This window comes from Hypanus sabinus, chromosome 3, assembly GCF_030144855.1.
Source record: "Hypanus sabinus isolate sHypSab1 chromosome 3, sHypSab1.hap1, whole genome shotgun sequence".
NCBI classification, from domain to species: Eukaryota; Metazoa; Chordata; class Chondrichthyes; order Myliobatiformes; family Dasyatidae; genus Hypanus; species Hypanus sabinus.
Window position 1 is genome coordinate 60,274,810 of NC_082708.1, and position 24,749 is coordinate 60,299,558.

At 39.3% G+C, this 24,749-nt stretch overlaps 1 protein-coding gene across 1 annotated transcript in view; it reads right to left on the reverse strand.

Moving 5' to 3' along the window:
• Positions 1 to 24,749, reverse strand: part of tenm4 (teneurin transmembrane protein 4) — a 1,643,409-nt gene that overhangs the window by 152,226 nt on the left and 1,466,434 nt on the right. Inside the window, exons 17-18 of the mRNA XM_059964502.1 lie at positions 7,162 to 7,362; positions 1,393 to 1,578 (exon numbers count right to left, since the gene is read on the reverse strand). Of these exons, the coding sequence (XP_059820485.1) occupies positions 1,393 to 1,578; positions 7,162 to 7,362 (387 nt within the window). The remainder of the gene's footprint in view (positions 1 to 1,392; positions 1,579 to 7,161; positions 7,363 to 24,749) is intronic.

Consider the following 24,749-nt stretch of genomic DNA (forward strand, 5'->3'; position numbering starts at 1 on the left):
GAGGCCATATGAATTAATTTCACCCATAAATTCTAAAGTGACATTGTGCAGTGAATGTTATTATTAAACAGGAAGGTAATTCAGAAACTAGAGTTGCAAGGACACTTGGGAGTCCTCACAGAGAATTCTCTACAGATTAACTTGCAGCTTGAGGAAGGACAGTAAGACAGTAAGGAAGGTAAATGCAAAGAGCGTTCATTTCAAAAGGACTGGAAAATAAAAGAAAGGAGATAATTCTGAAGCTACATAAGGCATTGTCAGACTGCACTTGATATACTGTGAACAGTTTTGCACTACTTGTCTAAGGAAGGATGTGCTGGTATTGCAGAGGTTCCAAAGGAGATTCATGAGAATGATCCCAGGAGTGAAAGGGTTAACATATGAGGAACATTCGATGATCTTGGGCCTATGCAATAAGGTTGGAGGTGGGGAATCTCATTGACACCTATTGAATATTCATTAACCAGAAGGTGGTGAATCTGTGTAATTCATTGCCACATATGGCTGTGGAACCAAAGCCATTGAATATACTTAAAGCAGAGGTTAATAGGTTCTCGATTAGTCAGGACATCAAAGGTTACAGGGAGAAGGCTTGGAGTTGAGAGGGATAATATTTCGGCCATGATGGAGTGGTAAAGGAGAATCAATGGGCCCCATGGCCTAATTCTGCATCTATGTCTTATGGTCACAAGTGCAAGACAGTTACAGAAAGTGAATAATTGGAACTAGTGTGATTTGATACAAAAGTGTCTAATTAATTTTGTAGTGGCATGATGCCACCCAGAGATTCCTGTAATCCCATTCTTATCCAGGTATATTTGAGTTTCATTGCAATATAGTTGAAAAATTGTGCTATATGTCTTAAATTTCTGGACAACGTTTCTGCAGTTTATAGATTTGACTATCTATTGATAATAAGGAATTAGTTTCTTGAGGATTTGAACAGAACAAGTACTGCCCTGTTGGTAAAATAGTTTCAAAAGTTCTCCCAAAAATTAAAATATAACTAAAAGTGAATCCATTATGATTTTGATTTTAATCTAAAATTTAATGATTTAAGACAGATGGAAATATCCTACTTTAGTTGACAATTTTAGCATGCCTCATACTTCTGACCAATGTCGCACAATTAATTATTAGAATTTATTAGAATTGAACGACGACATCTTACTACAATGATGCAGTGATGGAAAGAGTAGAAGAGTGCAGAGCATAGGATAATGCAAAGTAAATTTAACAACACAATGGACTAAGTGCTCCTACTTTTCTGGCTGCAAAAGAACAATAAACCACAAATGAAAAATCACAACAAAAGTTTAAAATTCCATTTAACGATCTGCTCATGCTAGACAGCAATACAAACAGATAAAATGTGCTTTTCTTAAATCTTACCAATAGTGCAGTGCTCTCCATTCCACCCGGGGCTGCATTCACATTTGCCATTCTTACAAGTCCCATGCTCCTTGCAGCGTGGGTGACACGCTCGCTGATCACAGGCACTGCCCATCCATCCTTCGTCACAGCGGCAGGTGCCTCCAATGCAGATCCCATGGCTGCTACAGTCTACTGCACAAATCTCTGTGGGGGACACGGGAAAATGCCTGTATTATTATCAAAGACATAGCAGTTCAGTGACCTGTTCAGCAAGAGTAAAAGGAGCTTCTTTACACCCTCGACGGTTAATTCCTTTCAACAAAAGGGATTTAATAAGAAGATTACAATAAAATAGAGATTACAGAGAGCACCTTTAAAAGGTCCACCTACTTCACTTACAGGCTCCTGCTAACTGATGTTTCATCACTGTTCTTTTGAGATAAAAATGGATGGTTGATAGATTCTGCAGGGAATGTATGAAATATTACATTTAATTAAAAGATCGTCAACCTTGAACAGATGGGGAGTAATTTGACACCCACTTAAAACATTAAAGCACACAAATGGCACTAGAGAAGTAAAATCTAATATCGATAGTAAAGAATTAATATATTGCCTCATCTTATGAAAAACCCCTTCAATTTTTCAGTTAGGATTTGGGAGATCAAAAAATGCTAAATATTTCTTCTCTTCAGGATCCAACATTTCAAAGTTTACATACTTATAAAATATATTTTCATCAAAATTAGAAACATAGAAAACCTACAGCACAATACAGGTCCTTCGGCTCATAATGCTGTGCCGAACATGTACTTACTTTAGAAATTACTTAGGGTTACCTGTAGCCCTCTATTTTTCTAAATCAGACTTTCTTATACTTCCATTTGATGTGTTTTAGCAAAATTCGCATTGTACAATAATAGACATTTCTCTGTTGTTTTAATGAATAATTAACTGTTAAATCAAGAGGTAACAGTCATATTAAAGGGAGGGGAATTTTATGAGAATTTGTTGTCTTTTAAAAATGGGTAGTGTATTAACTTGCTTATTTGAAATAAGTTAACAGTTCAACATTACAGCAAACAATTTTACTAAATGAGCTAGCATTTAGCTAGAGGGAGAACAGATCAGTGGGTGAAGACTTGAAATAATATAATACTATTCAAGATGTTCATACCTGTGAGTTAAAACTTGAAAATGTGTCTTTCAAAGTAAAAATATTGCTCAGTGCTCTGTGCAATACAGTGTGTAACTTGCACCACTGTGCAGCCATCTGGAAATAAAAGCTTTTAGGTTTTAAACAGATCATTCTCAAATTATCAATTTTTAATTATAGAATGTCTTGGTTTCATGCTTCAGTTATATCTGAGCATGTGGTTTTCATCGTGGACTTATTTCTATTATAATTCAAATGACTGATGTTGGGTTAATTACCTCTACTGCTTGAATGCAGATAATTTGAATGATGTAAACATATCTGTTGTAATTTATTGTATTAATCAGACAGATACAGATCTCCACAAATCCAAACTTCAAGCTGGTGTAAATTAAACCAATTACATAAAGAAATAAATATCGGTTTGGTCATGCCCTTAAAATTGTGTAGGTAATAATCGGAATGTTAAAATAAACTTGCGAGAAGAAATGTGGAGAAACAGAATATTGAAGATAAAGTTGGAGATATATTCTAAATTTTTGTAGATTCATTTGTGGATCTTTGTGAAGGTTTTACATCAATTTTTATAAGATAGTTTCTAAATAATTGAAATACAATCTCAACAAATATATTCACAGAAGCTGGATGCTAGAAGTTCTTAAGACAAATCTGCATGTAAGGTTAAAATCTGAAGGATCAGTTTCCAATGATAAATTGACAAATTAGTTGCAAAGATATTGTGATGAAGAAAGTTGACATGGGTTTTAGAATTTTTCCAGATTGTTTCTTGTAGGAAGCTCAGGATCTGCATCAATGTGCATCTGCCTAGGACCTGATGAATTTTGAACACCCAGCAACGTCACATAGCCTTATACATTCAAGCTAAATCTGTTCTAAAATGAAAAAAATCATGGCGAAACAATGAACAGTTCCTAACAATCAGGATTAATTAAACAGCATTATAAATTGTGGGAACAGAAAATTAAAATTTAATATTGTGGATTGAGGTCTGAAGTTCTATTAAGCAATGACAGAGTAAATGTCACTAGTCAATAGACAATAGGTGCAGAAGTAGACCATTCGGCCCCTCGAGTCTGCACCGCCATTCTGAGATCATGGCTGATCATTCACTATCAATACCCAGTCACAGCATTATGTTTTAAAAAAAGGGGGATGTATTAAGTTTCAGTTTATAGGTTCTGCCTTGCTGCAACTTAATACTTGAGAAAGACAGCATTTCGTATATCCAAAAGAAATTCTGCCGATGCTGGAAATGCAAAGCAAAACACACAAAATGCTGGAGGAAGTCAGCAGGCCAGGCAGCATCTCTGGAAATGAATTAACAGTCGACGTTTTGGGCTGCAATCCTTTGCTTTCGATCTCAACCATTTGTCTCTCCTGAACACTTCAAAATTAAGTAATATACTGAGTTGAAAATCAAAATGCAATCACACGTGTAAAATATCATACAATGAATGAAATGATAACACTAAGTTATTACAGCTCACAGGCAAGGCTAACAAGTCTTGCTAATTCAGAACAGAAAGTTCAAGGAAGGGAAAGTGAATCAAAAACTGTGATATTGTGGCGACCCATTTCCTGGCGCATCCGAACCGACTCACAATTAGATAGCCTACGGGGGTTTGCGAGCACAGAGCTTTGGAGCCTCTGCGCCATGGGGGGCCGGTTGAGGGAGGCTTAAAAGTGAGGCTGAAGTTTTCGAATAAAGTTTTTTCCTTCGACTGCAGTTACCGACTCCATGTCGTAATTTTAGCGCTGCGTGTAGCACACCGCTACAATATTTTTAAATGATTAAAGAGAATCTTTGTTCAATAAAATATTCAAATTCTAAACAGCCTTGTTGGGCATAGCAGCTCTAAAAGTGGAATGAATTTGAAAGAGCACATTTATTAAGATAAATTTGGTGTGAGACTGCATTGCCCAAGCAGCCAGTGTCCATATGTCACTGATTAGTGATTTCTCCATTTCAATTTGATTATTGTGAGAAGTCTTTGAGCATTAGCCAAGCACTTTGCTGCAGGGCGGGAAGGAAAATGTTGTTCCGCAGGTGAACATGAACCACTCCTAACAACCAATTTGCAAACAGCTGGTTGCAAATTGCTAATGCTGATTGCCTAGGAGCAGAAATTCTGCATTCTTCGTCAACTGTGAAATGATAAGAAGGTACAATGGGCCATGAAAAGGCAGAGGGCAAACAGATTAGAGATTTGAATTGCAGAGAAATGCACATAAAATTATGACACAAGTTTTTAATTTTCATTCCCATCGTAGAGATTATCCAATAGAAGCAGATAGTAGCATTTGGGTGGGAAGTCAATGCATTCAGTCTGTAGTTTGGACCAATTTGCTCACAAAAACACTTTATATTATTGTAAACACAAGAGATTCTGCAGATGCTGGAAACCCTGAGCAACACACACAAAACACTGGAGGAATTCAGTTAGCTAGGCAGCCTCTATGGAAGGGAATAAACTGTCTGTGTTTCAGGCCGAGGGCCCCATTTTTCACCGTCAGGTGAAAATTAGGACTAAACTCATTCTTTACTGTGGGTTGTTTCCGCCCAGAATACAGGGCTGGATACAGCAAAGTTGCACAGATGGAGGCGAGATGGACAGGTAAGAGGTATGAGCACTGGCTCAATCTCTACGGCACGTCTTTATGCTGCTATACTGCAGCTACCATGCAAATTGTTCTTTCAAACCGTACTCACTTCCTGGCGGACAACACTGCTCTGCTGCAGTATTTGTGAACTTCTCAGGCTGCTGCATTTGGAAAATATGCAGGGAAAGATTTTCCGGTTAAAACCACCCTAAATGACTTAATAATTGGGACTCTTATCAATTTATTGTTTTTCTAGTAAGTTCCATTTTGTGTTTGAATGTTGTGCATTCCAAAAAAAAGTAATCCCAGTTTCAAATTCCTGCTAAGCTAAAATGTCTGGCAATTTTACACATAGCAATAATTCAATTTATTTGAAGTTTGGTCTCTGTTTGAAAGAGCAAGTTTATCAGCAGCACACACCAATTATTCCTCCAGTATTTACTGGAGGAACTCAGCAGGTCAGGCAGCATCTATGAATAAAGGTTTCAGAAAGAGAAGGTTTTCCAGATTTTCCTGCCGAAGGGTTTTGGCCCAAAATGTCAAGTGTACTTTTTTCCATAGATTGCTGCCCGACCTGCTGAGTTCCTCCCGCATTTTGTGTGTGTTGCTTGGATTTCCAGCATCAGCATTTATTCTCTTGTTTAGGACTGGTTTCTCAGCAGCGTCAGCTGATAAGAAATGGATTAGACAGTATAAAACTCTCTGGCAGTCATTTTAACCTCTACTCGGGTAGGTAGGGAAGGGCTGTTAGGGATTTACACCCAAAAAAACCTTAATTATTGGTATTCTGTAAAGAAAACAAAGTGCTGGAAACACTCAGCAGCTGCAGAAAGAAAAATGTCAGATGAAGAGACTTTGATCAGAACTTTGTTTTTATTCCGCGGATGCCACCTGACCTACAATGCTGAGGTCTTTCAACATTTGTTTTTGAGAAGTGCACCCATTTTACTGCCTGTCTGATTTATCCTTCAAGTTGATTAAAAATGACAACTTAAAATTAAATTGAGAAGTTGCCTGATTGGTCTAAATTAATCCTCGTATTCCCTGCTTTGTTAGCCCACTTGAGCAGACGTTTGAAAAGCAGAAAAAGCACCAGTGCACAGTCCTGACCAGCATTCTGCAATCAGACCATTCGTTGCTGGAAATCCCAGACTGGGGATCTTGTCCTTTAATTTTCCGAGAAATTTAATATGTTGAAGTTTCCTGCAGCTATCAAAAGTCAGAGAGGAATATGCTTTCAGTAAAGTTGCAGAGGACCCATAAAGGAACTGTTGGAAGTGCTCAAGTAACATGGAAGCAAAATATTAACAATTCATTTGGGTAACTCGTAGAAACAAAGGGTGAGAAGAGAGACAGAATGAAGCAACTGGAAAATAAATTATCAGAAGATTTGCATTTCTAAAACAACCAAATAATTAATGACTAGTGATAGTTTTGAATTCAATTCTGAATATTGCAAAATTCTGACATGCTGGTTTCTTTTTAAATAAAGAAACAAATTAAATACCTGTGCCCTGATATAGAACATTACAGCACAGTCTAGGCCCTTTGACCTATGATGTTGTGCCAATCTTTAACCTACTCTAAGATCAATCTGATCTTTCCCTCCCACATAGCCCTCCATTTTTCTATCACCCATGTGCCTATTTAAGAGTTTCTCAAAAGTTTATAATTATCTGCCTTTACCACCACACCTGGCAGTGCGTTCCACACACCCACTCTGTGTGGAAAAAAAATTACTGCTGACATTCCCCTTATACCTTCTTCCAAACATCTTAAAATTATCCTCACCCCCCCCCCACCTCGTATTAGTCATTTTCACCCTTTGAAAGAGTTTCTGGTCGTCCACTTGATCTATGCCTTTTATCATCTTGTACTCCTGATAATATACTGGTAGTTCTGTCCAATAAACATCACAAAAGTTGCCAGAGACACTAACTGACTCAATCACAATGAAACGACAAGTAATTAAGTGATTATTCCTCTATTACAGTGGTTGGGCACAGTACCGATTGTGCAGTCGTGGCCTGTCCATCCAAGGTCACAGCTGCAGGTCCTTGAATCAGGCAGAAAAGTCCCATGTCCTGAGCACTGATCTTCACAAGCTGCCCTTGGAGTCTCGCAGTTTGGTCCACCCCAGCCAGTAGCACAGTGACATTCTCCACGGACACAAATTCCTCGCCCTGAACATGTTGAATCGAGGCAGTCCACTGAAAAAAAATAATGAAACAGCAATAGGAGTTAAATCTGTTTTACTCAAACTTTTTCAAAAAAGTATATCAATTAAATAACAGGTTCACTGCCTTGTCTCACTATTTCTCAGGGTCATAAAGCCATCAGCAACAATCAAATTTATGTTGGAAAAATATTATTTAAAAATGACAGCTGGGGAAACTCTGAGGTCAGAAGACTGCTTCGCTATTGGCCACGCTGCCCATTATGAGAGGCCAGCTTGAACTTCATTAGATCTGAGCATGTTTTGGACCCAAAGCATATCTTATTTTTTGTGAGAAAATTTGATTTTACAGCAAGCAAAAGATACAGGTGAAGAGTGAAAACTACCGTGCGAAGCAAAATATTTATAGCAATAATCGTGGAGTTGTGCTGAAGGCTTCCTGGAAAGCAGCTATGGACACTTATAGTTTCATTTTCTTTTTGATCCTGAAGACATTGCAAAGCAATTTATTTTTGTGAATTTCATGTTTGTCAAAATGACTGATATTACCACTGGCAAATTTTCATCTCTTTTTGCTGTGTTTTATTGTGGGTATTCATAGGAAGAGTTTTTTTTAGGTAAAAAGACTTGCCAAGGGTTTACACACATGAACGTCCAATCACTTGTCTGGTTTGGATATAAAACATGGGCACAGAAGTGAAGCTGCCATGTTAAAGCTAATTCTACTGTTCCACAGTACTCCCGCCAATTAAAAGGGCACCAGAGATTACCTAATTGAAAGGAAACTGAAAGTAGAAACATTAATTGATGCGACAGACTTGCTGAAAACCCAATTTTATGGCTGAGCAGATGGATATTGTTATTCACACGGTGGATTGTTCTGTTTGACATTCCATTAGTGTTCCCTGAGGTCAAAAGGAGGCCAAGAGCAATGCATAGCTTAGACGGACAATGTGAACTCAAAATTTGCAAGAAGGCAGGATTGAAATGAACAATATGCACGAAAGCAGCGCACCCAATAATGATGCCCTTCCTTTGTTGAAGCCTGATTCCAGACCTGTCCATCTTTGCTCTGCACCAGAACCTGGCGCAAAGCCCTCCTTAGGTCAATTTAGCCAAATGCACCTGCAAGTTTGTTGAAATGTAGCTATTGGCTTGTGGTCTTGTAATTTCCATCATGCTGCCTCACACTTCTGAGATCCCTCTTTCTTCAACAGGAACAAAATACATGAAGGAACACCAATACATCCCTATTTTCAGCTCGTTAGCCCATTAAGCATGACAGTAAGACTATAAAATACAGAAGCAAAATTAGGTCATTCAGCCCATCGAGTCTGAGGTAAGATATAACTCAAGCCTATGATTAACCAAATGTCATAGGAAAATTCTTGATAACAGCCCTTACAGCTAGTTACTTGACCTGCAGTGTTCCCTTTAATTTATGCCTTTATATTCAACAGCTACAGTTGAATTTTATACCCCTATTGTACACATGCATTTTTATAATATGCTTGACAGTAATTGCTTCTGTCTGATGCCATCTCCAAAATACATTAAAATTAGTCAGATGTTTCCTGTAACATTCAGAATCTCCACCAGAGAAGAATGATGTATTTCTAAATAGTGATTCAATGGATATTATGGGTAATACAAGTGTTAGGCCTGGCCATCAGTGCTGAGTGTGTGTTATGTGCCATCCTATCCCATGAGTTAGTATTCTCTGTCTCACTCCATCTCACAAATACTGGCTACTTCTGCCTTGGATGCACAATCAGGAATGCAGAAAAAGAGAGAGAGCATATTGATGATTATATCAGCAGGGAGCATATGAAAAGATTGGTGTCCGCTGGTCCTGACCAAGGGTCAGTAACCAGCAGAGAATGGCCTTGGAGGAGTTGGTGGACTGCATGGAGAGATTAGGCCAGTGGGATCCAGTAGAGGAGCTGCGGAGTGATGCATGAGGGGGAACCGTCAGGCAGGTAGCAGAGATGCTCCCCCACAACTCCAGTGATACAAGTTCGTTCCTGATCTCCAGTGCTATCTGTGTGGGCTGTGCATGTTCTGCCTGTGAATAGAGTGGTTTCCTCTGGGTGCTTTGGTTAATCCCTACATCCCAAACATGTACAGATTGGTAGGTCAGTGCAAACTGATCCCAGAACATGGGTGAGCAGTAGAATCTGAGGGAGGTTGGTGGAACATGGGGAGATAAATAAAAAGAACGGGATTAATGTAGTGTCAGCATAAATGGGCGCCTGAAGGTCAGGATGCACAGCAGGTCAAAGTGCCTTTTGCAATATACACAAAATGCTGGAGGAACTTGGCAGGTCAGGTGACTAAACAGTTGATGTTATGGGCCGAGACCTTTCTTCGGGTCTAGAAGGAAGGGGGAAGATGCCAGAATAAAGATGTGTGGGGGGGAGGGGAAAGGAGGCTAGCCGGAAGGCGATAGGTGGAGCCTGGTAGGTGGGAAATGTCAAAGGCTGGAGATGAAGGGATCTGATAGGAGAGGAGTGGATCATAGGAGAAAGGGAAGGAGGAGGGGACCTGGGGCAAGTAATAGGCAGGGGAGAAGAGGTAAAAGGTTAGAATGGGGAATAGAGGAAAAGCGGGTGGAGAGCCTTTTAACCTGTTGTGTGACTCTAAGCCTTCGCCAGCAGAACCAGTATGAGAGTCAGTGAATTTGCCTTGGTCTCCAAGCCATTGAAAGTTGCCCTGCTCACTCCCTAGTAATAACTACTAAAGGCTGAGGAAGGGCAGCAGCTGTTCTCACTAGGAAACACGATAGAATAGGCTCTAAAATGCCTTTAATGAGCATTAAAGGAATTTATGTTGTTTAAGCTGCTTGTCCCCATAAACAAACATGCCTATTTACTTTTTGCAAATTACTGTAATTAAGAGAAAATCAATATAATTTTCCACAATTTCATCAGTCTTGTTAACAACAAAACCACAATTTTGTTGTAATCCATTCTACAAATGGCTTATTGCAAGGCAAATCATAGCAAGAAGTCTCAATCCACACTTTGGCATTGAGAAGAATTTCAATTTAGTATAAGGTCTCCCCAGTGTTTATGGAAAAAATTCTCTCTGACTCCACATCGCTGCTTGCAGAGCAGTAAGCATGAAGTTGAAATTTGGATACGTTTATAGTGGCATGCAGAAGTTTGGGCACCTGTCAAAATTTCTGTAACTGTGAATAGCTAAGCGAGTAAAAGATGACCTGATTTCCAAAAGGCATAAAGTTAAAGATGACACATTTCTTTAATATTTTAAGCAAGATTACTTTTTTATTCCCATCTTTTACAGTATCAAAATAACAAAAAAGGAAAAGGGCCCGAAGTAAAAGTTTGGGCACCCTGCATGGTCATTACTTAATAACACCCCCTTTGGCAAGTATCACAGCTTGTAAACGCTTTCCGTAGCCAGCTAAGAGTCTTTCAATTCTTGTTTAGGCAATTTAGCCCATTCTTCCTTGCAAAAGGCTTCTAGTTCTGTGAGATTCTTGGGCCGTCTCACATGCACTGCTCTTTTGAGGTCTATCCACAGATTTTCGATGATGTTTAGGTCGATGACTACCTCTTGAGGTAGTCCATTGTGGATGCTGAGGTGTATTTAGGATCATTATCCTGTTGTAGAAGGCATCCTCTTTTCATCTTCAGCTTTTTTTTTACAGACGGTGTGATGTTTGCTTCCAGAATTTGCTGGTATTTAATTGAATTCATTCTTCCCTCTACCAGTGAAATGTTCCCCGTGCCACTGGCTGCAACACAAGCCCAAAGCATGATCGATCCACCCCTGTGCTGAACAGTTGGAGAGGTGTTCTTCTCATGAAATTCTGGACCCTCTTTTCTCCAAACATACCTTTGCTCATTGCGGCCAAAATGTTCAATTTTACCTTCATCAGTCCACAGGACTGGTTTCCAAAATGCATCAGGCTTGTTTAGATGTTCCTTTGCAAACTTCTGACGCTGAATTTTGTGGTGAGGACGCAGGACAGGTTTTCTTCTGATGACTCTTCCATGAAGGTCATATTTGTGCAGGTGTCACTGCACAGTAGAACAGTGCAGCACCACTCCAGAGTCTGCTAAATCTTCCTGAAGGTCTTTTGCAGTCAAACAGGGGCTTTGATTTGCCTTTCTAGCAATCTTACAAGCAGTTCTCTCAGAAAGTTTTCTTGGTCTTCCAGACCTCAACTTGACCTCTACTGTTCCTGTTAACTGCCATTTCCTAATTACATTACAAACTGAGGAAAGGGCTATCTGAAAAGGCTTTGCTATCTTCTTATAGCCTTCTCCTGCTTTGTGGGCATCATTTATTTTAATTTTCAGAGTGCTAGGCAGCTGCTTAGAGGAGCCCATGGCTGCTGATTGTTGGGACAAGTTTTGAGGAGTCAGGGTATTTATAAAGCTTTGAAATTTGCATCACCTGGCCTTCCCTAATGATGACTGTGAACAAGCCATAGCCCTAACAAGCTAATTAAGGTCTGAGACCTTGGTAAAAGCTATCTGAGAGCTCAAATCTCTTGGGGTGCCCAAACTTTTGCATGGTGCTCCTTTTCTTTTTTTCCACTCTAAAATTGTAGAAAAGAAAAATAATACACTAATCTTGCTTAAAATGTTGAAAAGAATGTTTAATCTTTAACATTATTATTCACAGTAACAGAAATTTTGACCGGGGTGCCCAAACTTTTGCATGCCACTGTATATCCTGAAGTTTTATGACTATTTGGTCAGAAATATCACTGGTTCTTACTAATTAATATACAGATGTTATTTATCAATAGGATACACAAATATATCCCTGCCTGAGTAAGATAAATTACCATTTTTCTCAATTAGACCTCCTCTGAATTGGAAAACCATTTTTTTCCCCAATTTACTGTCTTTGAAACAAGGAGACTTTGAAAATAACAAATTATATAGCAGAGATGAACAAATCAAATATTTCAACACCTTTAATATCATTTTCATAAAAGCAGTGTATAAGCTAGTTGTTTAAGTCACTAAAAGAATACAGTGGCAATGATGGAAGAGTAAACAAGATTACTTCCCAAAAGATGTAGCATGATGGAGAAACGAGACGGCTTTGGTGAGATCTGATAGGAGAGTTTAGAATTATGAAGGGATTTCGATAGGCCACATGCAAAAAAAAATCAGTTATTAGTTGATGCCATTTAAACTATGTTAATAATTTAAAACAGTTCATTTATGAAATACAAATTATGCCGAAAGTGCTGAATGATACTTCAGTCGGGTGTTTCTGCGTTGCATGAAGTACATCGTGAAACACCCAGAACATGTATATTGATGTTAATCCCCAAACAGGGCTTAATTAGAGGCTCCTTTGTGGAGCTGAATTAGCAATTCACACATTTCGCTGGTGAGCACTAACACTACATGGAGCAGTCAAACAGTCTTTGGAGCAGGATATACCCAGAATATGAGCTACGAGTGGTGATTGATAGGTTCGTGGCCTAAGGTAGAAGGAGATGAGTTATTAACTTCAACTTTCTGCATTTTCACTCAGAGTTGAAATGCTCTTGCATGTAACGAGAGCTATATAACTCATCACCTTCTACCTTAGGCCACAAACTTATGAATCACCCCTGCTATGGACCACTTCTACAAAGAAGGGATCTGTATGCTCCACAGCCGCTGGACTAAGTGTGTAAATGTAGGAGGGGACTATGTTGAAAAATAAATGTGCTAGGTTTTCTATAATTGACTCCTTCTTCCTTAGGCCACGAACTTATCAATCACCCCTCATACTTAAATAACTTATCACTCACTACCAGTTTTGTATGGTTATCACACAAAAAAAACAGTTGAGCTGAATAACAGGGATCTTAGAGGAAGCTGAGCAAATGTGGACGATAGAGGAGCAGCATGTGCTGAGTGTGGAGCATAAGCTCTGCCAAGAACCAGTCATGTCAACCTTCTGTTTCCACATAATATGTTGTATGCAGTGCCGTTTAATACTTTCCAGTATTCTCTGAACCCTGAGCTAGTTGTTCTCAGTTAGAATGCAGTTTTCTGCAAGAATCTTGTGAGTGAGCTAGATCTGATTATTGTCTGGCAACTGCTCTTTTGGAATCGAAGACTGGAGCAGAAACCTCACACCTCGTGGCAGATTCTTTGCTTAGACTTGGGCAAAAGTTAAATTAAACCATGGCATGGCTGGGTTCCATAAGCTGCAGTAAAAGAATCCTTGGCCTTATATTTTGACTGCCTTTGTAAGAGCTGAAAAAAATTGACAATACTAAAGTTGAGAGCCGTTTCATTTAGAGCTTTGGCTGATTCTGCCAACGCTGGCAAAGTGTTCTATCAAGAGTGATGTGTTAGCATTCTTATGGATTTAACAGAGTCATTACTTCAACAGTAAGATACAACCATGTTTAGATTACAACAAATCAAAAAAAAGCAACCCAGACAAGATGCTGGAGGAGCTCAGTAGGTCAGTCAGCATCTACGGAGGGAAATAGTCTAACTCTTCTTCAGGACTGGTAGGGAAGAGGACAGAAGCCAGAATAAAAAGCAGGGAGAGTGAGCACAAGCTGGCAGATGAAAGGTGAGTCCAAGTGAGGATTGAAGAAGGAACCTGATAGGAGCGAGGGAACCAAAGGGCAGAGGAGGGGAAGAGAAGCAGTGAGATGGCCATTAGAATGATGGAAAACAAAATGGGTGGGGCAGAGGGGAATGGTTACATGAAGTCAGAGAAATTGATGTTCATGTCTCGAGGTTGGATATACCAAAAATGGAATACAAGGTGCTGCTCCTCCAACCTGCACTTGGCCTCGTTGTGGCAGTAGAGGAGACAATGGACAGATATGTCAGTGTGGAAATGGGTGGCCACTGGCAGCTCCTGGGAAATCCTGGCTAAAAACAGAGGTTTAATTGAAAATCATCTTGCATTCAGTGATCACATGATGACAAAATTTAGCTCGTGAAAATAAATTTACAATTTTTCCACATCAACATTTCCATTTGTTATGTAGTGTGTTCTAATTAATGTCAGTAATCCTAATAACTGTTTACCACCAACTTAATGCACTGAATCAACAATGTAGTTTACCTGTCTTTTAAAAGTTACTATTCACAACTAAAATAGATTTCTGGAGCTGTAAAATATGATTATAAGTAGTACTTTGCATAATTTTTGTTGATAGTGTGCCATGCAAGTATTTCCTCTCTTTCCTCAAAGATCACTAGGATATAACCAGCAACATAGTTGGAATAGAAAACTGAAATTCTGCAGTTGGAAACTCAAACCTAGTAAGTTGACGAACACTGGAATTCTGGGTTAGCATTGGAAGGATGATCCTGAAAGGCTACTGGATTGTTTCAAGAGTTCGATTGGCTCACCACTGCTGAGTGGACTAGGGAATGTAGAATGAATCTCTTCATTCTGTTTATATTAATTTATTGAAGACCCACAGCTGATCTGTGAACTTGTTTGTGGATTTTTGTGCTGAACTGCTGGAGTCATTATGTGAAGGCTCACTAACAATGTGGGTTATTTCAGAATTACAAGCAACACTGATATAAATCCAGATGGTGTGCAACTGTGATTTTGTGATCTTACTGCTCTTGTTCATTTTTGGTTATCATAGAGGAACAAAATGTTGCCTTAATAACCATGTGCAGATGATAGCTATTGTAGCCATGTTGTGCTAATAGAGGAGTGGGTGTTCTCTCAGCCCAGTGGAGAGATTCTAATCAAGTGAAGCAATCTGTAAGGGATGTTGCATCTACTCAGTTAGGCACAAGGTGAATATTCATCCATACTCTTGACATGTGTTGTAAATTGTGAAGAGGGTTTAAGAGCTGGGAATTAAATCTCTAATCAAGATTTATTTTCCATCTTACTCTGCTAAACACGACAAGATTTGGGAACAATTATGACTGAACAACTGTTAGGTTCCTGAACTAGCATGGATAACTTCATTCACCATTACTCTGAACTGATCCTATGACCTACAGACTTACTTCCAAAGACTCCTTACAACTTATGTTCTCAGCATTATTTCTATTTGCTGTTTGTCTGCTTTTGCACATTAATTTGCCGGTCTTTGCTGTACGTGTAGTTTTTCCTATTTCTTTTATCCCTGTAAATGCCTGCAAGAAATATATCTCAAGGTAGTAGATGGTGACATATACATACTTCGGCAGTAAAATTTACTTTGAACATTGTTTTGACTGGATTCACAACACTTCTTATTTGTAGTAACCCCGTGATGTTGATAGAGGGTGGCTCAAAATGATGGGGATTACCAACACCAGTTTAGGCTCCAGAGCTCCAGTACGTACAGTACATCACGCACACAGAAGCACCCGACTGATATGTCATCCTGCACGCAAAGCATTATGTGCTATCATAGGCAGTTCATGAATGAATCTGAGTTCCAAAGTAATTGAACAATGTGACTGCAGTCAAGTGGATTCGGTTAATTGTTGGAGGTTTTTCTTGTGTGGGATATATATTACCTGCCACTTTTTCATTTGATGCTGGATGCCTGTCAGACCTTACTATGTGACAGAGTTATTGGGGCTTGAGAGTGGATCAGGAGATATGTAATCAATGTTGTTTCCTATTAAGTAGCTGAAGATAAATGGATGCAGGCAGTTGACCTAAAATGGATCCACCCAGGTTGGGCTCCTCAGTACTATGGTTGCTTCAGTGCTCCTTTGATCTTAGGGTGAGTTCCAGCCAGAATCAAGCCTTGAGATAAGTCTGTCTGCATGCACACCATAATGAGATGCAGACTGTCTTTGATGAAGCAAGTTATTGTGAGAAACTGCCATCAGCTAGTAACACTGAGAGAAGTTTCCACAGTGAGGGGGAGTGCTGATGTTATGATTTTGCTTATCTGCCTTTCAGTCAGCTTGCTGTTTGGAATTCAAGTTCGATATTTTTTTTGCCTCTGTGGCTGGAGCATAACTGCTCAGATATGGAGGTGTAATAACTGTACTGTAATGTTTGTTAAGGGAAGAACATAGTTTTGATGCTAAAATCAGAAATGAATTTATAAGAAGCTATTTATGACCTTGCTACACATAATGTGTAAGGAAACACTTTCCACAATTATTTATAGTACTGAACATTCATTTCAAAGACAACGTTCTTTAAACATCTTTGGCAATAAATCTCATCAGTTCAATGATAATTTTTAAAGGGTTTCCAGATTTTCCTGCTGAAAGGTCAATACTTTTTTTTAAATAGAAGCTGCCTGACCTGCTGTGTTCCTCCAGTACTGTGTATGTGTTGCCTGGATTTCCAGCATCTGCCGATTTTCACTTGTTAAGTGTCCAGATTTGCTTATTGCTTTCCAAAGCTCAAGCACAGAATACATCCCATCCAAAGCTTCCTTGGCAATTTCCTCAATATGTCATTAATGCAGTAAGCAAGAATTCTCCAGGCTTATTTCTTCATGCACTTTAATACTTTTATTTATGGATTGGGGTTACAGAAGGCTCCAACTGTTCCAGATGGCCAGACCTTTAATAACTCTCAATGGGGCTTCACAAAGGCAAAATCTTTTCCTTTAATAATCAACAAGAAAAATCTCTGCTACAGGGGTGAGAATGACGAGGGAACTATTTTCTTTCCTGAAGCTAGCAGCATCTGAGCACCCAGGCCTGGCACTGAATGGGAATCAAGCACCATGAGCTGCAATCTGACAGGACCCTTGTGCCGGGGACTTAGGATGCAAGTGCTCAGGTGCTGCCTCTAGTGGGATCCAAGCACTTACGTCTAGCTTCAGACTGGATCCATGCAACCAGGCCCATTATAGGGTAATGAAGAAAATGGAAAGAGACCTAGTGCTTTCCCAGCATATGTGAGAAATGAAGTCTTCTTAGGCTTCCAGCCGGGTACAGGTATCGATTTTAGTCAACATTTCAATGACAAACTCTGCCACCTTCATCAGAGATGATGCACAGGCATTTCTAGTCTGGTGGTATTTATACCCCCATCATCTGTCCCTCCTGATTGGGTAGTCCTCATCCAGTCAGGTTTATGCTGTCCCACCTTGTTTACAATCAAATTCCAGTTTTTAATTAGGGTGCGATCTTTGTCTTTGTTAAAATTCTTTTCCTCTAATTTTATTTCAATGGCTTCCTTCACCAGGTGGTTCCAAAAGCCACTGGCATGGCACTGTAGATTTGTGCCATCAAGGTCAATCCTATGTCCATTGCGAATGCAATGTTCTGCTAGCGCCGATTTCTCTGGATAACCCAAATGGATACACCCTCCCATGTTTATTGATGCGTGTTTCCACCATGTGTCCCATCAGACCGATATACAGTGCTCAGCATTCACAGGGAATCCTGTAAATGAAAGCCATTCTGAGTCCCAGATCATCTTTGACACACATAAGCTATGAGTTGAGCTTCTTTACAGGTTTGTGGATGGTATTAATCTGATATTTCTTCAGGATCCTGGTGAACCTTCCAGAAACCATGGAAATATCAGGAAGACAGGTGATAATGACGGGTTCCTCCTCATTGTTAGGTTTCCTGGCTGAACCTAACAACAAGGAAGAACCCATCGCCAGGATCCTCCGTGAATGTCCCAGTTAAGTTCCACCAGTCATTCTCTTGCCCACTTTCCCATTTGTTCTAAATTGTTTCAGCCTTCTTTACTCTGTCACACCACCAGTTGTGTCATCTGCAAACCTGTGAATCATGTCACCGAAATTCTGTTCCAAATTGTTGATATGACCAACCACAGTGGATCGGAAACAATCCCTGAGGAACAAACTAGTGCACAGGCCTCCAATCTGAAAAAGAACACTCCACTGCCATTCACTGCCTGATATCACCAAGCCAATTTTTTTATCCAAGTTGCTAGCTCATCCTAGACCCCATGTGTTCTAATCTCCCTAACCAGCTTACTATGACACTCTTATCAAAAACCTCACTAGAGTCCATGTAGGCGACATCTACCATCTTTCCCTCATCATTCCCCTTAAGCACCTCTTCGAATAACTCCCAAATATGAAACACGATACCCCATGAACAAAATCATGCATGTCTGCTTAGTCCTTGAATTTCCAAATGCAGATAAATTCTGCCTCTCAGAATCCCTTCCAATAACTTCCCCATCAGTAATGTAAGGTACATAGGGAAATAATGCAAGTCTGTCACTTCCCTGGCTTCTGCCTGTTTAAATAAAGACGCAACATTAGGCATCCTCCAATCTTCTGATACTTCACTGTTGGCTAATGAAGATACAAAAATCTCTGTTAGTGCTCTAGCAACTCTTTCACCTACTTCTAAAATTCTACTTGTGGGAAGAATCATACAGTTTAAAATGACCTGGGGTAGTGGGTTGGCAAGGCTAGGGATTGAGCAGGTGGAAAATGTGGACTTTGGGGCAGGTAGTGGGGAAATGATAGAGATAGTAGACATAATGGGAGACTCTAATTGGATATCTAGAGAAACATTATTGGTAATCTTTTCTTCCTGATAGGAACAAAATTTGTATTCATTACCCATTCTATTTTATCAGTAGGGAATATTACACATGAAGCAAAATGGTTTAGTTAGAGGAGTAAAGCTCTTATCATGGGATCCATATCATTTTTGGGAGTGGCTGATAGTAAGTGAAGACCTGACCAAACAACTGCCATGCACATCTGCATAAATAACAAAAAAAACGCTTGGAACAATGAGCAAAATAGAACTTGTGGAAGGGAAAGTTGCCAAGTTCTTGGAAACAACAAAGATGTTACATGAATGTATATGCTGAAACATTTGAACTCCTGTTTGCAAACAACTGCAATTCTCAGACTGGACTGTTTGAGAAGCAATGTAAACATTTCTAATGACAAAGAGGTTTCCTTAAAGATACATTTCAGGGATAAACTCTGTGGAATGACTTCTGAAGATGTAGATTTTCGAGCTATTACCACAAGATCTAAATTGGAATACAACAGATAGTGGTTCAGGCTGACTCTTGCTTAAACATCTCACTCGCATCTGAGGTCTTGGACACAAATGACCAGGTGTCTCACAATTTTGGATTGGATGTATTTAACCCAGTTACTGCTTTCCAAGCCAAAGCTCAAGAATTTTTCCAATAAATCAGAAGGTGAGGTGATTGGGATGGGATAGGATGGGAAATTTGTATTGCATTTTTTTTTGCCTGGTGCAGAAATCAGGGACTGGATTGGACCATTACATGACCATTCATGTCAGGGTGGGTGGAATTGAGATTTTTAAGAGAGAAGATGCATGGCTGAAGTGGGTGGTTCCAAAGATAAAGGCAAGTAATTTATATATCTGACAAACATTTTAGTCACTGCATTCGGAAAATCATAATGTTTTGTGAATACCCTTGTATAGGGACTACCATGACCACTTAGTGGAAGGTCACTCTGTGCAACTCTGCCATGGTAATTAGGATCTCAAGAGTGACTTATTATCGACAATAGACAAAAAGTGCAGAAGTAGACCATTTGGCCCTTCGAGCCTGCACCGCCATTTTGAGATCATGGCTGATCAAGGAAATGAATAGGAAATGAATTCGATAACTGGTGTAAATTCAAGGAAATGAATAGGAAATGAATTTTAGGAATTGAATTCGTTAACTGGTGTAAATGACCTACCAATAGGCATTACTGCATTTCGCTGCATTATTGCACCACACATCCTTGCATAAAATTGACTTCCCACCGCATTTTACTGTAAAAAATATTGTAATTTAATTTTGGAGCAATAATAATTAAATATACAAATCTCAGGTCATTTTATAGCACCATTAATAATAGAGAATAGCTTTCTTAATTGATTGTAATTTGTAATTCCCAATGAAGCGTGCTTGAAATCCTCTCTGAAAAACAACTACAGGCAAGAATGGATATTTACAACTTTGACAGTAATGCAAGCAGAATTCACTTATTTTTTTAAAGAAACAATTTATTTAAAATGCTGTTGACATCTTTTTTCAGATGATGACTTGCCAACTAAAGTTGATTGCTTGCTATGTTACCATGGAAACAGATTTTTTTGGTGGTGTTAAGTGCTGGCAGGTGCACATCAAATCAACAATTGAGGTGATAAAACAAACCCACATCCCAGAGCAATCACGAAGACCGGGATACTCCTGAGAATTTTTCTTCAAAGAAGGTGATAAAGATATTGAAGACTACATTCTCCAGGGCACATGGGGCACACTGTAATACTAGTTGTAATTTGTGGATAAAAAAGAATTGTGAAGTACTTTAGTAATAGATGGAAATGCCAAATGCTAGCAGTGCTAAGGGGTTTTAGGTTGGGGAGGCCTGTACTCAAAATAGACTCAACAGAGCCTTAATATTAAGGAGATAATGTAATGACATTACAATTGAAAAAAGAATGAAGTACAATATTCACAGGCTGTAGTTCCTCAACAGTTGACAGGTGTGCTCTGTCCCCAGAACAGACAGACAAAACATCAAATAACCAATCACACTAGAAGCACCAAGCTTTCCGAAAGATTTGTTTTGAATCATTAGGTGCAGTCCCTCTCTCCCTAGGTACATTAAATGAAACAGTGCATGTGACTCCATTGACGTCATAAATGATCATATTGTATTAAAAGAAGAGAAAGAAATGGAGGTTATAACTCTGATTAAGTAGTTACCTCAGCTATATCTACCTGTTACAGAATTAGCAATGACACTGCAGAGTGTAAGGCCATTTTAATATCTGCCTAAATCTCATTGTCAAAATCCAAAACCTCACTTACTGGGCTAGATTTGTTCCATTACCACCTACTGCTGTGAAGATTTCAGCCACTAAATGGGTAGTATAGATATCTCACATGATGGAATCTGCAGATGCTGGAAATTCAAACAACACACACAAAATGCTGGTGGAACACATCAGGGCAGGCAGCATCTATAGGGAGAAGCATTGTCGACGTTTTGGGCCGAGACCCTTTGTCAGGATTGGTCCTGGTTCTGACAAAGGGTCTCAGCCCGAAATGTCAACAGTACTTCTCCTTATAGATGCTGCCTGGCCTGTTGTGTTCCACCAGCATTTTGGAAGTCTAGATATCTATTCTATTTCAGAACAAGCCTATTGTTAAATAGCAGCTGGGATCTTACAACTTCCCAAAACAGCAATGTACGAGATTTTCTATTTCCTTCACAGATATTTACAACTTAGTAGCACAAGCAGTATCCCTTAAGGAGGCCATTAACAATCCTGTCCACAGAAATAGCATCACATTTTGTCAATATGTCATGATTTGATTGACTCTGCACTCCTGGAAACTTCAGGGAATAAGAACATTTGCTGCTTTCAAATATTTTTCCTTGTTACTTTTAACAACGGTGAATCTACAGTGAAAGATCTGTGAAGCAAAGATTCTACGGTGTAGTGGATCAGCCCTAAGACCATTTATAATGTTCCTACAGATCACTCAATAAAGTGAACAAAATTAAGCTTTGTCATTACAATACTATGCAAAACATGACATCTGAGATGCTATGCTAGCTGTGTTTAAGTTCTTCGTGAGTTCAAAGTTGGGCATGTATTACAGAGATTTTTTTCAGAAGTGCTAATTAATTCTTTGCCACATGGAATTTACTTGGTTTGACTCAGTTGTACACAGGCATTTTTAAAAAATACTTCAAGACAGACTGAATTAGCATCTGGCATGATATTAGTTACACAATACTATTCACTTCCTTACATTCCACAGTCAGAGGTTAAATTAATTCTGTTTTAGTTAATAAGAGCCTGTGACATTGAAATCTTTGGAGATTAATTTACTTCTGCAGGAACAAAGCTGAAAATATTACACTTAAATCAATACAAGATGTTTAGTAGTCATCTGTTGAATGTGATATTAAACCTATATCCTTAAAAGAAAATATGAACATAAAATTTTGTGTAGATGACTCATTCTGATTTACAACATTAGAAACCAGCAGAAAAGTGCAATAATAACAGGGTTGTCATGGTGGGAGATTTTAATTTCCCCTATATTGATTGGCATCTCCCTAGAGCAAGGGATTCAGATGGGGTGGTGTTTGTTAGGTGTGTGCAGGAAGGTTTCCTGACACAATATGTAGATAAGCCTACAAGAGGAGAGGCTGTACTTGATTTGGTATTGGAAAATGAGATAGCCCAGGAAATTACAGACCAGTGAGTCTTACTTCAATGGTTGGTAAGTTGATGGAGAAGATCCTGAGAGGCAGGATTTATGAACATTTGGAGAGGTATAATATGATTAGGAATAGTCAGCATGGCTTTGTCAAAGGCAGGTCGTGCCTTAAGCGCCTGATTGAATTTTTTGAGGATGTGACTAAACACATTGTTGAAGGTAGAGCAGTATATGTAATGTATATGGATTTCAGTAAAGCATTTGATAAGGTACCCCATGCAAAGCTTATAAGCAAGTAAAGAGGCATGGGATCCAAGGGGACCTTGCTTTGTGGATCCCGAATTGGCTTTCCCACAGAAAGCAAAGAGTGCTTGTAAAATGGGTCATATTCTGCATGGAGGTCAGTGACCAGTGGTGTGCTCTGTTCCGGGTCCCCTTCTCTTCATGATTTTTATAAATGACCTGGATGAGGAAGTGGAGGGATAGGTTAGTAAATTTGCTGATGACTCAACAGTTGGAGGTGTTGTGGATAGTGTGGAAGGCTGTCAGAGATTACAGCAGGACATCGACAGGATGCAAAACTGGGCTGAGAAATGGCAGATGGAGTTCAACCCAGATAAGTGTGAGGTGGTTCATTTTGGTAGGTCAAATATGATGGCAGAATCTAGTATTAATTGTAAGACTCTTAGCAGTGTGGAGCATTACTGGGATCTTGGGGTCTGAGTTCATAGGACACTCAGAGCTGCTGAGCAGGTTGACTGTATGGTGAAGAAGGCATGTGGTGCATGGGCCTTCATCAACTGTGGGATTGAGTTCAAGAGCTGAGAGGTAATGTTACAGCTGCATCAAATCGTTTAATGTCATTTCAACCATAAACTGCTCGTACAGTACACAGTAAAAATGAAACAATGTTCCTCCATGACCCTGGTGCTATATGAAACAACACAAAACTACACTAGACAATGTGAGACAGCACAAGGCTACACTAGACTACGTAAAAACAACATAAAAAACTGCACTAGACTGCAGACCTGCACATGACTACATAAAGTGCACAAAGCAGTGCAGGGCAGTACAATAATTAATAAACAAGACAACAGGCACAGTGGAGGACAAATTACAATACAATAATAAATTATGTAGATGTCAGTCTAGACTCTTGAGTATTGAGGAGTCTGATGGCTTGGGGGAAGGACCCTGGTCAGACCCCACTTGAGTACTGTGCTCAGTTCTGGTTACCTCACTACAGGAAGAACGTGGAAACTATAGAAAGGGTGCAGAGGAGATTTACAAGGATGTTGCCTGGATTGGGGAGCATGCCTTATGAGAATAGTTTGAGTGAACTCAGCTTGTTTTCCTTGAATTGACGGAGGATGGGAAGGCAGAGTTTTAAGGTGCTTGGAAGTAGGTACAGAGGAGATGTCAGGGGTAAGCTTTTTATGCAGAGAGTGGTGAGTGCGTGAAATGGGCTGCTGGCAATGGTGGTGGAGGCAGATACAATAGGGTGTTTTAAGACACTCCTGGATAGGTACATGGAGCTTAGAAAAATAGAGGGCTATCGGTAACCCCAGTTAATTTCTAAAGTCAGTACATGTTCAGCACAGCATTGTGGGCCGAAGGGCCTGTATTGTGCTGTGGGTTTTCTATGTTTCTCTTTCACTGAGTGCACTGAAATATTGGTCTATTTTTAATGATTTGTTGGTGATTCTTTAGTAATGAAATTGTTAAAAAGGGTAACTCCTAATAAGTGACCAATTATTCCAATATAGAATAGGGGTATTTTGGGTTTTGAAAATGTTTTGAACTGCTTATTATGTTCAAGTGAAATTTCTTCCAATCAATTGAGCAAGAAAGCAATTACCAGTTTGGTCACTCTCAAAGCAATAAAGTCACCAGGTACTGTATATCTACTGGCTGCTATGTATAAGGGTGACGCCAGTGACAGGTTTTAATTGAATTTACGCAATGTAAAATATTGTGGATGCATTACTCTATTCAAGGAGTTCTTAGCATAATCTCTCAACACTTTGGTTCTCGATACACAATGTGAACAAACTTCTGATACTTGTGCTTATTTCTTATTTCTTTTGATTCTCATTTTGATGTTAAAAAGGTTTTCTTTATCCCAGAGGGTCACTGCCTTTTGGAGTAATGCCATTGGCTTGCAGACGAGTTTCTGAGGAGGAATGTATTACTGTAGTCTGAAGACGCATGGGATACATTGTACATTTTGATCTTCTGGAACTCCCATCTGATCTGATTTCTGAAATTTATTTATTTTCCTTTAAATATGGCTGTTTTAAAATCTAAACACCTCGGGAATTTTAT